Source organism: Sinocyclocheilus rhinocerous, unplaced genomic scaffold (genome assembly GCF_001515625.1).
Source record: "Sinocyclocheilus rhinocerous isolate Xijiao unplaced genomic scaffold, SAMN03320098_v1.1 scaffold742, whole genome shotgun sequence".
Lineage (NCBI taxonomy): Eukaryota > Metazoa > Chordata > Actinopteri > Cypriniformes > Cyprinidae > Sinocyclocheilus > Sinocyclocheilus rhinocerous.
Window position 1 is genome coordinate 372,546 of NW_015641116.1, and position 13,434 is coordinate 385,979.

The window sequence follows — 13,434 nt, forward strand, 5'->3', positions numbered from 1 at the left end:
GAGATTCTTGAGGCTGTATTGTTGCATGTGGAGTTCTGACAGATTAATAAAGTCTGGCCATCCAACAGCACGGAGGCCATAAGCCAAGAAGAGGGCCCTGGATAATTTCATTACAAATGAAAAACTTTCGGATGACATCTCCACCGGCCACGTTAAATCAAAATGAGGTTTTTCCACTTTGTGTTTGATACGTGAAAACAAAATGCATATGCCTTTTGCATGAGGGAAACAGGACACTGTTTTGGTTCAATATTTGCAAGATAAAGATTCTGCAATCAAGGCTGTTTGACATCAGTCAAACATGACATCAGTTTGATTAATGACTTGTGCATTGCTTTTTTAAGACAGCAGTAGTTCAATTTCTAGACATTTTCTTTAGTGATATATTCAATCAACGCTGCATACAAAATAAATTAAGTTTAAAAAAATAAAGATTAGGGAAAAAAATGAATTTTTTTAATTCAAGGCCAAAATTAAGCATCAAATAATTCTGAGAATTGCACGCAAGACAGTTTACAATGTGATATACTATACTAAATGCAGATTAATAATTTGTTTCTTGCTGTAATCTCACAGGCTCACATATGGGACAATCTTCCTCTAACCATTCCTTCAGATAAAGATATTAAGTGAGCTTTGATGCTATCTAAAATGGTGATCATTTTCTTCAGTGATACCGGATTTTTTTCCTTTACAAATTGAGTTTCCCTGGAAAGGTACTGATTCTTAACCCCAGCAGACACTTTCTGGCTCATCTTAACTGACAGCTTCCTGATGACACTTAGATCAGATCAGTGTCTGGTCTGGGTCTCGGAGAATTCCCCCAATACTTGCAGGATAACACCCCTGATTGCCTTCTTAAAGATGGGGGATAAGAGCAGAGCCCCTCAAGGCCACGCTAAACACAGACATGATGCAATAACTCTACTGGCAGCTTTTAAATCCTCCTTTCCTCTTCTTCTCATGAGATACAGCTAGCCTCATTCCACCCCCCCCTTCAGATTTGAGTACTCATTTATAATGATTTCTAAAGGAGGTCATGATTTCTTGAAGTTTAATGGGCAATTTGTGCCCATTTTGCGTGCCTTTTGAAATACTTTGATTGTGATTAGACATGCAACTGCATTTGAAATATGTAGATAATTACGAAAATCCATGCAAGTAAATAAGCGAAATGTTTCATAGCATGTTGCAGTCTAATAGAATCAATATTTAGGTCTTTGCAAATGAGAAAGTTTATAGCCCTAACAAATGTGTCCTTTTAGAACAGTTCAAAAAATATTGTGAGGTCTGATGGAACTTTAACTTGCCTTCATCATGATTGATTCACATCTGTGTGCTGTTTGGCCAGTTTAGAGAATGCCTTTTATATATATATATAAGTGATGTACCGCGTCCTTCTGTTTCATAATCATAATAGGTATACTTCCATTTCATAATCATGTTTTTTTTTTTTTTTTCTGTCAGTGATTGCTTGTTTTCAGGTCTTTGCAAGCTTTTTAACTTGAGCGACTTGAGTGATATTCTGTTTTTAAGCCTCACTGATTCCACAAAATTTGTTTATAGCTGTAATTTAATGAAATTCCACTCTGTCTAAAGTGATATACTCAGTAGTGAAATGGACTAAGCCTGATATGTGCCACATATTTGTGGTGCCAGGCATATTTTGAGCTTTTGTATTTCTAAAGTGTCTGTGAGTCCTCAGATGACAAAAATCAAATGAAACATAACAGAATATTAATGGGACACTGCTGTGAACTCAGCTGAAGAATGAAAAGACAGAGAGAGAGAGAGAAAAAAAGGTCTGCGGAAAAAAGACTCCCTGACCAGTGTAGCAGCCCATGAAATTGAAGTTTGGATGGCTGAACGTCTTTCAATTTTTGGAACTGTTCTGGAAAAGAGGGAAAATTGATTGCTGCTCTCCACTTTAAAAGGAATTGATCCCTGCAATCAAAATATGGATGACATTCTTGGCCGAGTTGTATGTTGGCACTGAGAACTTTGCTGTTGGGGCTAACATGTTCACCCAGATAATTGAGAGGTAGCATACTTGATGTAAGACAGATTTGCCAACCACTTTAAATAAATGACCCAAACTTCAGTTTCAGTAAGACTATGTACTTTTATACTTCATATGGGGACTTGCCTGAGAGGTTATACACCATCAGAAAAAAGGTGTCCTGTCACTGGCATGGTACACTCTTAAAAATAAAGGTGCTTCAGGATGCCATAGAAGAACCTTTTTGTCTAAATGGTTCCATAAAGGACCTTTAACATCTGAAGAACCTTTCTGTTTCATGAAAGGTTCTTTGTGGAGAAAGAAGGTTCTTCAGATTATAAAAAGGTAAGAAAGAGATGGTTCTTTAAAAATCCTATGACTGAATGGTTCTTTGTGGAACCAAAAATGGTTCTTCTATGGCATTGCTGTGAAGAACCTTTTAAAGCACCTTTATTTTTAAGAGTGTACCCAAAAGGTACACCTTTACCCCTAAAGGTTGCATATTAGTACCAAAAGGTTTAAAAAGGTACCACACCAGTGATGGCTTTTGTACCTTTATTTCGGAGAGCAACAAGCAACCAGAAGAGTATGTACAGTAAGTGGAATGTTCTAGAATCTCAGCATGGTTTGATTCCTGATTATTTTACACTATATAAATAAACAAGTGAGTGTTCTAAACTGAGGTATTCTATAATCTTTAAGCTAAATTATAATGTTTTGTTTTATAACAGTTATGCTGTGGTTTTGTTTGTACATATTTGATGAGTCAAAGATTCAAATGTTCACCACCTACCGTCGCAACGATGTAACTTGCAAAACGAGTCATTGAATAGTTTCACCAGTTCATTTGGACCGTGAACAATGATTCAGTTTAATATTGCTTAAATCTAAATCAGAGTTTCTGATCAAAATCAGCACTTTGGTTTAAATTCACAAAAGCAAAGTTCTCCACTTGTCTGAACAACTTTGAAGTGTCGGAGGGATGTTGAATTGACCTTGTGGCAGCTCAGCACTCTGCGAGAAGTGGGAGGGGAGATGGAAGAGAGGAACGTCTGCGAGTACGACAGAAAGAGAGTAAGAGGAATAGAGAGAGAGGGAGCGTGGCACCACTTTACAGAGAAGAGTAAATAATATAAAGAGTTGTAGCTGGGACTGTCCAACTACTTGGACATAGAGAAGCACAGCAAACACCGGACACCATCTACAACAATGAATGACATCAAACTGGCCCTGCTGGGAAGTGAGGGAGCAGGCAAATCTGGTGAGTGCTTATCTTATACTCTATGTAGTGTGTACATTTTAAATGCATATCTAAATATGTGTCTTTCAGATTAACGTAAACTTTACAGCAACATGTGCCTGTTGCATGGTCCTCACATTTTGAGTTGGAAATGGTCCATGTGTAAGCTGTACAGTAATGTGTGTGAGTGCTTCACAATGCACTAACACATTATGTCTGCCCTACAAACACTGAAAGCACTGTGTATATTGGAACAGATCAGTAGTGAGGTCATGGTTATACAAATCATCTCAGAGGGAAATTAAAAGAGATGGTTGTGAGAGGCAAGTAATTGCTGAAATTGGGGAAAGATTATTTTTTGTTCCACTCAGCAGCATAGGAACATTTAGCCCTTGAGGCTGCATACCTGTGCTAATGACTATTAAGTGTTTGGGAAATGATGATGCTATGTCCCCTGAGAACAAAACTAGTTTAGTGGGGGTCCTAAATCAGGGTTCTGACCTGAATGGCCGGGGTGAAGACAGAACAGAACAACAAGGAAGGTCTATTGTTGCAAATTTGAGGGTTTGTGAGGAATATTAAAGGGGTCATATGATGACTGCTTAATGGTTTATATTTGGTTGGGGGGATTGAAAGCAGCTTTCACGAGGCTGCCGCGGAGTGTGTATTTATGCACGGAAACTCAAGCCCTGACTTCAATGAGCCAGCATAGCTTCATGGCTCAAATATTTAATATAGACCAGGTAGTGTGCTCATGGAGAAAATGTAACAGTTTTTCCTGTGCCAAATATGCACCAGCATTCACTGTAGACTGGCCAAGTTTTGATGAGGGGCTGTTCTTTGACCTTGTTCTCTCTCTTCCTATTTTAAACTGTCATATGAGTCATTTACATCAAGGCTTAGGATGATCAATCTCAATAACTGACTGATCATTCATTTCCTCTCTCTTGTCCTCAGCGGTTTTGGTGAGATTCTTGACCAAGCGATTCATAGGAGAATATGCGTCAAATACCAGTAAGTACAGTCTCACATGTATTTTATTAATGCAAGAGTACTTCCTTTATATGCAACTGGAAAGAAGTATGCATCTGAGTGCAAAAATGTATCTGAGTGAAATGAGTAAAAGGATTAAAATAACAACAAAAAAAAAGAATACATTGAAACAAAGCTTATTGCATAAAAATAAGAAATCTCTTAGAGTACACTGTAAAATAGTTTTGTCATTTTTATAGAAAAATAAGAACTTCTTGTTTTAGTGTCATGTGTTGTTCTGATGGTGTTTTGTTTTTACGATGGCTGTTTACAATTAACTGATTTATCATGTGGCTTTCTCTTTAAAAACCTGTATTATTTTGGTGGTTTTCAGCACATTTTAAGGTACAAAGCAGATTTGGGTACTTCTATTAGTTTAGTAAATTAACATAACTTAATGAAATAAAGTTGTAAAATATACAGGCACCATTATGCCATCCTGTAATACTTGAAACATTGTCTCTGTATATTTTACAGTGAATTTCTGGCAACCACAGATGCTTTTTTTTTTACATAAATTTGGACAGTGTATTTATTTTTGATTTGATGAGCTCTACAGGGATAGTGAAAATGCTGTCATAATTTACTTACCTCATGTCATTCCAAACCTTTATGAGTTTATTTCTTACAATATTTATTTCATACAATATAAGTCAATGGGGTTCCGTTTTGTTTTTACTCCTTTAGCTTTCATTATATGGACAAAAACATTCAAACGTTCTTCATAATATCTACTTTTGTGATCCACAGAAGAAAGTCATACAGGAAAGACATTAGACATTTATAATAAATGTTAACATTGATTGTAAAAGGCTCAACTCTGTGTACATGCAGGGCTGGTCATGTATGTTTTCCTGTTGTCTAGTTCCTAAAAGTCTATTCCATCTAATCATGCCATGGATTTTTTGAGGCTCCCAGTAATCACTGCACCTCTGATACAACTACATGTGTATCACATCACATGCACTCAGCATCTACTTTTATTCCCTTGAATTTTATATGAGCATCTAACAGTCTACCTTGATTTCAGGGGTCTGATTTTATGATGTGCACGTTTGTTTTAATACCAAGGATTTTATCCATCATTGTTTGTTGCAGACTCCTTATACCATAAAAGGCTCTCCATTGATGGAAGACAGTTGAACTTGGAAGTCTTTGATCCATGCTCACAGGTATGTGTTTATTCTTTCATAATGGCTACCCTGAGCTCATGGCTAGCGTTCATACAAACTCTGTCATAGGGCAACATGCTCAGATATACCTGCTTCTTATGGGAAATGCATGTTGTGTTCTGATGGGATTTATGGTCTTTCCCTGAAGTAGAGTATACAGTGCAAAGCCATTGAAAACTGAGCCTCACGTCTTACGGCTGCTGCATCTGGGAACTTTTACTTCGCCAGTTGTTGTTTTACTTTGATTTCCAAAACTGAAGTCATGAGATGGGCACCTTTCTGCCCTGTAACTAAATGCCTGTGTATATACAGTCAACACATGTATGGCAGTCAATCACTGCATCCATAACAAAAACTTCTGGTAGAGATCTAGTCAACTCTAAACAAATGAAATAACAATCCACTTTTCCATTTTGTCTGACGGGACTTTACATGAGCATGTTTTTTTTTTGACTGGACCTCTGTGTGCCCCCACCCCCTGGCAGAGTGGAGAAAGCAGATGTATCCTAGAGGAACCACTGGACTGGGCTGATGGCTTTGTGGTGGTGTACACCATCAGTGACCGTACGTCCTTCCTAAATGCCAAAAACATCCTGGCGCAGATCAAAGAGAGTCGTCGAGAGACCTGTAAAGGGTGAGTCAGAGTCTCTCCAGTGACCTTTTGACCTCTGTCTGATGTTGACTGGAATAGGGCGATGGAGTTTTAATGAATTAATGAGGACCATTTGCAGAACAGAGTGGAGGCTTCCTGCTTGGATCTGTGCACATATGTAAAGGTCAGACTGGGTCACATCAAATAATCAAAAGAACTGTAAGATTTCCAATGGTTTTGATAACTGTATTATGACCAGCAGGCCAAAGCTTTCCATTTTAGTCCATCACATTTAAAGAGAAATGTAAAAGTCTGGATGGTTTAGGTTTCACTGGTTATTTGTCATTTGAAAGTCCTTTGAAACAATAGTAAGTGAGCATGAGACTGGGCATCTGGAGCCCATTAGAACTCTGAAATGGGCAAGGAGATCACTCATGGGTGGTCAAAATCCAACATCCAAAATCGGCTTAAAATTTTGACACTTCAAAAATAGCAAGTGGTTGTACTTGTAACATGAAGTTTTAGCTTTGCAGCAAATTTCCAACCACATTGTGACCATATGATATTTTTTAATGTCAAATTGTTCCACTTGCTATGCTGTCAGATGAGGTAAAAATGTAGGCTATGCCATTGCCATTGTTCCAATTAGGACACACAGTGTGAGAAATGAATCTCAGTGTATGAACATGTTTAGATTCAATATGGATGTTACTATTTAATGTCACATTTACTTATCAAACTAGAAGCAAATATAAATGTATTCCTAACCACTACTCAATTTACTTAATACATCATATGGCCATGTTCTGATCACAAAGTAATTTTCTCTTGAAAGCAAATGATCAGATTTCATTTCAGTAGGGAGGTTCCCATCTGCCTGGTGGGTAACAAGCAGGACTTATGCCACAGCCGCCAAGTGAGTGAAGAGGAGGGCCGCTCTCTGGCCCAGGAGAACAAATGCCACTTCCAGGAGGTTTCAGCGGCTGAGAACTACCTGGAGATCTCCAACCTCTTCACAAAGCTCATCCGCCATGTGATGGAACAGCTTAAGCATAGAGGCGACCGCAGGCGGTACAGTGGCTCCAAATCCATGGCCAAGCTCATTAACAATGTCTTTGGCAAGAGGAGAAAGTCTGTTTGAGTGCAGCACATGAAAGAGCCTAGAAAAGAGCAATGAGTCAGTCTCCATTGAATCAGTAATGGAGATTTCACCCTGTTAAACCTGATGTTCTTGGAAATGTTTTATGTGTATGAATAGAAGTACATAGTGCAAATTCAAGCCACTATGAGAAATCCCACGCAGCCGAGAACATTATATATAGCAGTGGTTCATGGTTTATGAATTTACTTTTATCTGCCTCCGAAGAGTCAGAAAACCCAAGGCAACTTTTGTCTTAAAATTCATATTTTTGTTGACATATATCTTGATAATATTTTCAATATCTCTGAGAAGAATGGGGAATGTTTGCAAATTGGTGAAGCTTTTGCTTTTCTCTTGAAAGAGTAGCACACATTATTTCACTTGCTCTCTGAAAATGTTTTAATGGCATGAGACCGAGCTTGCATCAAGGAATGCACAACAAAGTTGAAGTGAATTTCATATATCAAGATGCTGTGATGAGGTGTAAAATGCAGATAAATTACCTTTTTGTAACAAAAACCAATGGCAGAGGAATGAAAATAAAACTCTTCTGCATTCCTTCCGTAGCATTCTCAGGGACTCTTTTGAATAAAAACAATGAACTGCAGCCTTTCCGCATGTAATGTACAGTTGCAAGAAGAGGTTTGTGGACCCTTGGGAATGACCTGTGTAAAAACACATTCTAATTTAGGTTTATCACAAAAACAAGCTAAAACAAGCTAACAAGGAATGTTCTTAGAACTTTGGTTAATGTTCGGCCAAGTTTCTCTCAAAGTTATGGAAAAGAGTTCTTGATGTTAACAGAATGTTCATTCAGAGTTATCTGGTCTTTACTAATGTTCTCAAAACATTAGCACAAAACATTATTTATACATCATTCATGGAATGTTTTATTTCTGAAACGTTTTAGTTGGACGTTCATCTAACATCTTTAAAATGTTGCTACTTGTTTCAGTATATTCAGAGAACATTAATTGGAAAACTATAAAATGGAATGATCCCTTGCCGTTCATATAACAAAAAAAGTTTTTTAAGCATTCAAAAATCTGGGCGTTTCGAATGTTCAGAAAACGTTTTCATAACATAATAGGACCGTTAGCAAAACGTTCTTAGAGCATATTTTTGTTAGCTGGGATCGTGCTGATCACTTTGTTTAAAAGTTAGCAGTCTAGATTGGCAAAAGTACTGTATGTGAACTGTTAAATCACTTATACCCTGCTTATATCCTGTCATGTTTTTGTGTGTCTTGAGTCAAGAGAAATGGTGGATGAGTGGATATGTCATTGTGGCACTGTATTTTTACAGCTACTGTGAAGATGCATGCTAAACAACACAAATCATACTAGAAGGGCATTGGTCCTGGAATATAATACAGTGATGTTGTTGATAAATACCAGTGACATTTATGTGTGAGCCAGTTTTCGATCATTGCCCCAGTGTTTAGTGGCTCAAGGCCCTTGCAAGTGCTTGAATTTGTGTTTACGATATACTGATTCACAACGTAGGGACATGGGGAGTGTAATGAGACACAGCAACAGAAGCCATGAAAGACTTCCAAAAAAAGAATCACAGAAATATCAATAAATTGAGTTGTCAATGGAGAAAAAAAGGTAAAGTTATTTTGTGCAAGGCTGCTTATCAGATGAAGGATGTATTAAACAGAATTTACTGGTGCTGCTAAAGTTACAAAATACAATACTGATTCTACTTTTCAGTTTATTGTTTAGGTACCAGTAATGTCATGTATAGTTTGTGTGATTAGCTTGAGCAGGTTGTGTTTGTCTATTTTTGTAACTTGTTTGAAGAGCAGCTTTATAATGCAGAATTCCACTTCATACTGTAGAGAACTTTTCTTACAATTGTAGTTAAAGTGGAATGTGTACCTTGATTTTTTAAAATGTATTAACATGTTCACTAACCTAATAACCTATGAATAAAATGTGTTTCTTTTTTTCTTTTACTATTGCTATATGTCTTTTATAATTAATAAAAGATGTGTTTGCTTAGACATTCTATCATAACCTGATATGTTTACAATGAATCTTCTCTTACTGTGTCAAAGTGTTGATCTATACAATCTATTTCAGTCAAGTATAAATTGATTCTATTTTCACACGAGTGCAATTTATGTTAGTTAACTGTCAATGTAGCCATTTCAGTGTTTTTTTTAACTGATGGTTTAAATACACTTTTCAATTTGGCTCAGTGGTAGAGCATTGCGTTAGCAGCGCAAAAGGTCGTGGGTTCGATTCCCAGGGAACACACATGGCAAAAAATGTATAGCCTGAATGCACTGTAAGTCGCTGCGTCTGCTAAATGCATAAATTATTATTATTATTATTATAAACACCATACCTGTTGTTTTTTAAATCCCCTATAGATAGATTTGTTGGTGTAGGCCTACTCTTATATGCATTTTTTTTTCAGTACATTTACTAAATTACCATTTGTTTTCTTACCATACTGACCTACAATAAAATATACATATCATGTAAATAGAAATTAATGTAACAACACTTTAAAGTTATGCATTACCTTACTAGCTCTGAAAAATTAATATACTTATGTTATACCTTAAAAAAGCATTTCTTCAGAAGAGTATGCCACTGCCAGACTTTCAGAAAAATAGGCTACCACATATGCCATTAAAATGAGACAAAAACAGTCATGAACCGTACAGGAGCTCATGATCCACTAGATGGAGACAAACACCTAGTACTTCCTAACCGTCTTAACAACTGATAAACTTTAACCATAAGCAAAATCTAAAAGAGAAGCAGATTTTGTTACTGATCAATGCCAGCTTATCTTGACTGATGGAAGTTTTTGTTTAAATTGCATTTAAAAACAATACTTTATATAGCATAATATTCACACACAATTTTAAATATCAAATTTCACTAAAAGCGTATTAAAGAATGTCCTGCAGTTATTTCAGCTGTAGCACGTGCAAGATTAAAGTGAACGTCTTTAAACAGGCTATGTCACTATATAACACAATACCTATTAAGAGGGCGTAGCACAAACCGCAGTGATATTCTGCTGTGCTTCAGTAAACTGTACTAATGAATCCTTCTCTGACTAGGGAGCAGCAGCATACAGATCCTAGAGACATTTTCCGTGACAATCACGCCGTGTGCCCAGTATTTTTGTCGGCTGTTCAGATTCAGAACTGCTGATTCCCGAAACAGGAATGAATGACTCATTTGAGTCAGTTCAATGAACTGGTCAAACCGGTTAGCATAACAGTTGGAATCGGTTCGCGATTCAGTAGGAATCATTCGACGCACTGAATCTTTTGGATCGTTTTGTCGCTATTGTAAAACAATACGACGGAATACTTGCGACGTTGGATGAAGTGGAATATTTACCTACAATTATTTTAAATCAAATCTTCAAATTGATCCTGCGTGCCAGGAGATGAAGATGATTAAGTTCAACACCTGCTCGTGCAGCGTTTGAACATCTCATGAGTGCAGCAAAGACATTTTGAAACGAAAATAACTAACAGCATACGGAAGTACTTAAAAGTACAAAAAGAAAAAAAAATAGCATTGCATATTGCATAAACATTGCAAATATCATGGCACGCTAATATAAGGTATTCAGCACAACAGTATATCCCATATACTGGACTCAAGTACTGATGAAAGGCTAGAAACGGCCCTGGTCGTGACATGACAATAATATGCTACTTGGGATTCATGCTTCCAGTTATTGAATTTGTTCTTCACATAACTGCAGTGTGCAGGTGTCTCGTGCTCGTCATGTCCCTCACACCACACCGTAGTTCGCCCTGCCTCCCTCTCGAGGGAGGAAAGTTTGGACAACCGCACGCAAATGTCACATCTGAAATTCTCTTGCATCAAGGATTTCGATGACCTGTAAAAGGCGTCACAGCGGAAAACGCCTTGGCAAACGAAACAACTCATATGAAAGGTAAGTGTATATTTATAAAAGCGGGTTGTCTTCATGTCTCGTGAGCTTTCATTGAAGAGGAAGCGCGAGTTGGCCAAGCGCTCTATGTTGCCATGGCAACGAGGTCCGGAGCGGCAGTGTAATAATTTTCATCTCACTAATGTGCACCTAAATAAATTTAACTCGACCACTTCTCACGGAAATACAATGAATATGTATCTGTAGTCGCATAATGTAAGTAGAACCATTATGCTGAAAGCGTTATGTTACTTTTATCCTATTTTGGACCGCAACACGACTAAAACAATTTTGAGAAATTTTGCTTGGCTAACAACTATCTATTAGACGCGGGAAATAAGAAAAACCCACTAAAATAATACAGAAATTGGTATTTTAAAAAATCTATTAAAAAGACAGAAAGAGAACTGTATGGAGTTATGTTTATAAAATGAAGTGCTCAAACAGAACTTGATTTTATCACACTAAGGATATAACTTAGTCACCTAGCCACTCCATACACAAGCGTAGTGGGTGTTTTGAAACATAAGGGAGCAATAAAACATCTATTATTATGCAGGTTCTATGCCAGATAATTATATTTAGCTGGAACAGGTCACATGGAGTTAATTACTTGCATAAGATTTAAATAATTATTGGCTTTAAGCTACTGAATATTGGTTGCCGTGGTTGTGCCAGGTCTCATTTTGTCCTACAAAATAGGCTTTGTCTATGTTGGCTATGTGGGGTATGAACTAATATTTAGCATAGTGTCATTCTATCATTCTGTAAGCAAATATGGTCAAATATATATATATATATATATATATATTTTTAATAAGATCAAATTCTCATGACATATAGCCTAGGCTGTGTCCGAAAGCTGAAAAAAGCTGCCTTCTCAGGCAGTGGCCTATAGGTCGGAAAGCATCAAGACATGCCTGAATTAATTGTTTGCATTACATCCTGTATATTAAAATGCCTTTATCTGGTTGGATTTTGAAGCTTAGATGTGTCCTTCGCTACCTGTGATATTCCAGTCGGTATGGTGTGTGGGTTGGCAGTTGGTGGAAATAATAAATGTGATAGAGCAACTGAAAGGAGTAAATTCATTTATAGGCTATATGTCAATGTTTTTATTTTCAATGTTTGAACTTAGAGAAATAAGCACTACATATGAAATAGATACATGAAAATAGTTGTCACTAAATATTTGCTTGTTTATCTCTAGAACTCATTTGATTTTCTTCTAGAACATTACAAATGATGTTTGGGTGCTTTGGAAGCCTGGCTGAAACCATTTTCCTTTAGGTATATTTATACACAAAATACTGCCTGTCATTGAATAAACAAGAAGGTAGCTTTGTTCGTTTTCAGACACAGCCACAATTTTTTACAAACAGAACTGGTCAAATATTCTTCTGTCTACAAATAAAGGTTCTTTATCGGCATAGGGTTCCATGAAAAACCTTTAACATCCATGGAACCTTTCCATTGTGCAAAGTTTTTTCAAGGTTCTTTAGATAATTAAAGGGGGCATAACACACACATTTTCGCCAATCTCATGTTAATCTTGAGTACCTATATAGTAGTATTACATCCTTCATATCTCAGAAGAGTCTTTAGTTTTATCAGATTTATAAAAGAAAGATACAGCATTACGATTCTCTCCGAAAACAGCCGAGCTCCTGGAGGCGTGCCGTGGGTGGAGCTAATGAGTCACGAGCACAAAACGCAGAAATTTGATGCAGTTTTTTCAGTTACTCACCGCCTGAGATTCCTGCTCATGACCGGGATATTTTATCGCTGAGACCGCACTATCTTTCAGTATCAAACGATCTGCAAATCCAGCGTCGAACTGGGCCTTGTTTATAAAACATTCATCACCGAAATGACAGGAACAAACACACGTGTGCGAAACTCCGTTGCTGTCCCGGAAAAACAAACTGCATCCACTAGTGTTCCCTTAATGCTGGGTTCTTTGGGAAGCTGAATATGGTTATCTTTCCCTCACATCCAAAAACACACTTCTTTGGAGACATTCTTCTTGAGCAAGTCCTGAGCAGCACTGCCGACGACGTTGATGGGAGCGCTCTCTGGTTGACACGTGCGCGTGCTCGCTCTTCTGGGAGAAGTGCCCATATAAGGAATTACCCCCTTCATGGCGTCATGAAGTTCCATGCTTGAGAAAAAAAAACAAATACAATAAATAAATAAATAAAATCTTTTCGAAGGGTATCAAGCTTTTCTAGCATGGAATTTGATTTACAAACACAATTTTTCACCACACCATTACTTTATTTGGAATAATAAGGACATTTTATATAAACAAAAGTCAAAAAA

At 37.2% G+C, this 13,434-nt stretch overlaps 2 protein-coding genes across 3 annotated transcripts in view; both read left to right on the forward strand.

Moving 5' to 3' along the window:
* The first annotated feature begins 3,069 nt into the window (after positions 1 to 3,069).
* Positions 3,070 to 7,326, forward strand: LOC107754659 (ras-related and estrogen-regulated growth inhibitor-like protein). Its single transcript, XM_016571196.1, has 5 exons — positions 3,070 to 3,260; positions 4,197 to 4,253; positions 5,370 to 5,443; positions 5,929 to 6,077; positions 6,897 to 7,326. Exons 1-5 carry the CDS (start codon positions 3,209 to 3,211, stop codon positions 7,174 to 7,176), a joined length of 612 nt encoding a protein of 203 aa, XP_016426682.1. The 5' UTR covers positions 3,070 to 3,208; the 3' UTR covers positions 7,177 to 7,326.
* A 3,635-nt stretch (positions 7,327 to 10,961) lies between these two features.
* Positions 10,962 to 13,434, forward strand: part of LOC107754660 (serine/threonine-protein kinase 33-like) — a 28,759-nt gene continuing 26,286 nt past the window's right edge. For both annotated transcript variants that reach the window (XM_016571199.1, XM_016571200.1), the window contains exon 1: positions 10,962 to 11,115. The gene's annotated coding sequence lies outside the window, so the exon portion shown is untranslated. The remainder of the gene's footprint in view (positions 11,116 to 13,434) is intronic.

Excerpts from the sequence above, each read along its gene's own strand:
- LOC107754659 (XM_016571196.1), top strand. The coding sequence starts at position 3,209 with ATGAATGACATCAAACTGGCCCTGCTGGGAAGTGAGGGAGCAGGCAAA. Across the intron at positions 4,254-5,369 it reads AGAATATGCGTCAAATACCA|ACTCCTTATACCATAAAAGG; the intron begins GTAAGTACAGTC and ends TGTTTGTTGCAG. Across the intron at positions 6,078-6,896 it reads CGTCGAGAGACCTGTAAAGG|GGAGGTTCCCATCTGCCTGG; the intron begins GTGAGTCAGAGT and ends TCATTTCAGTAG.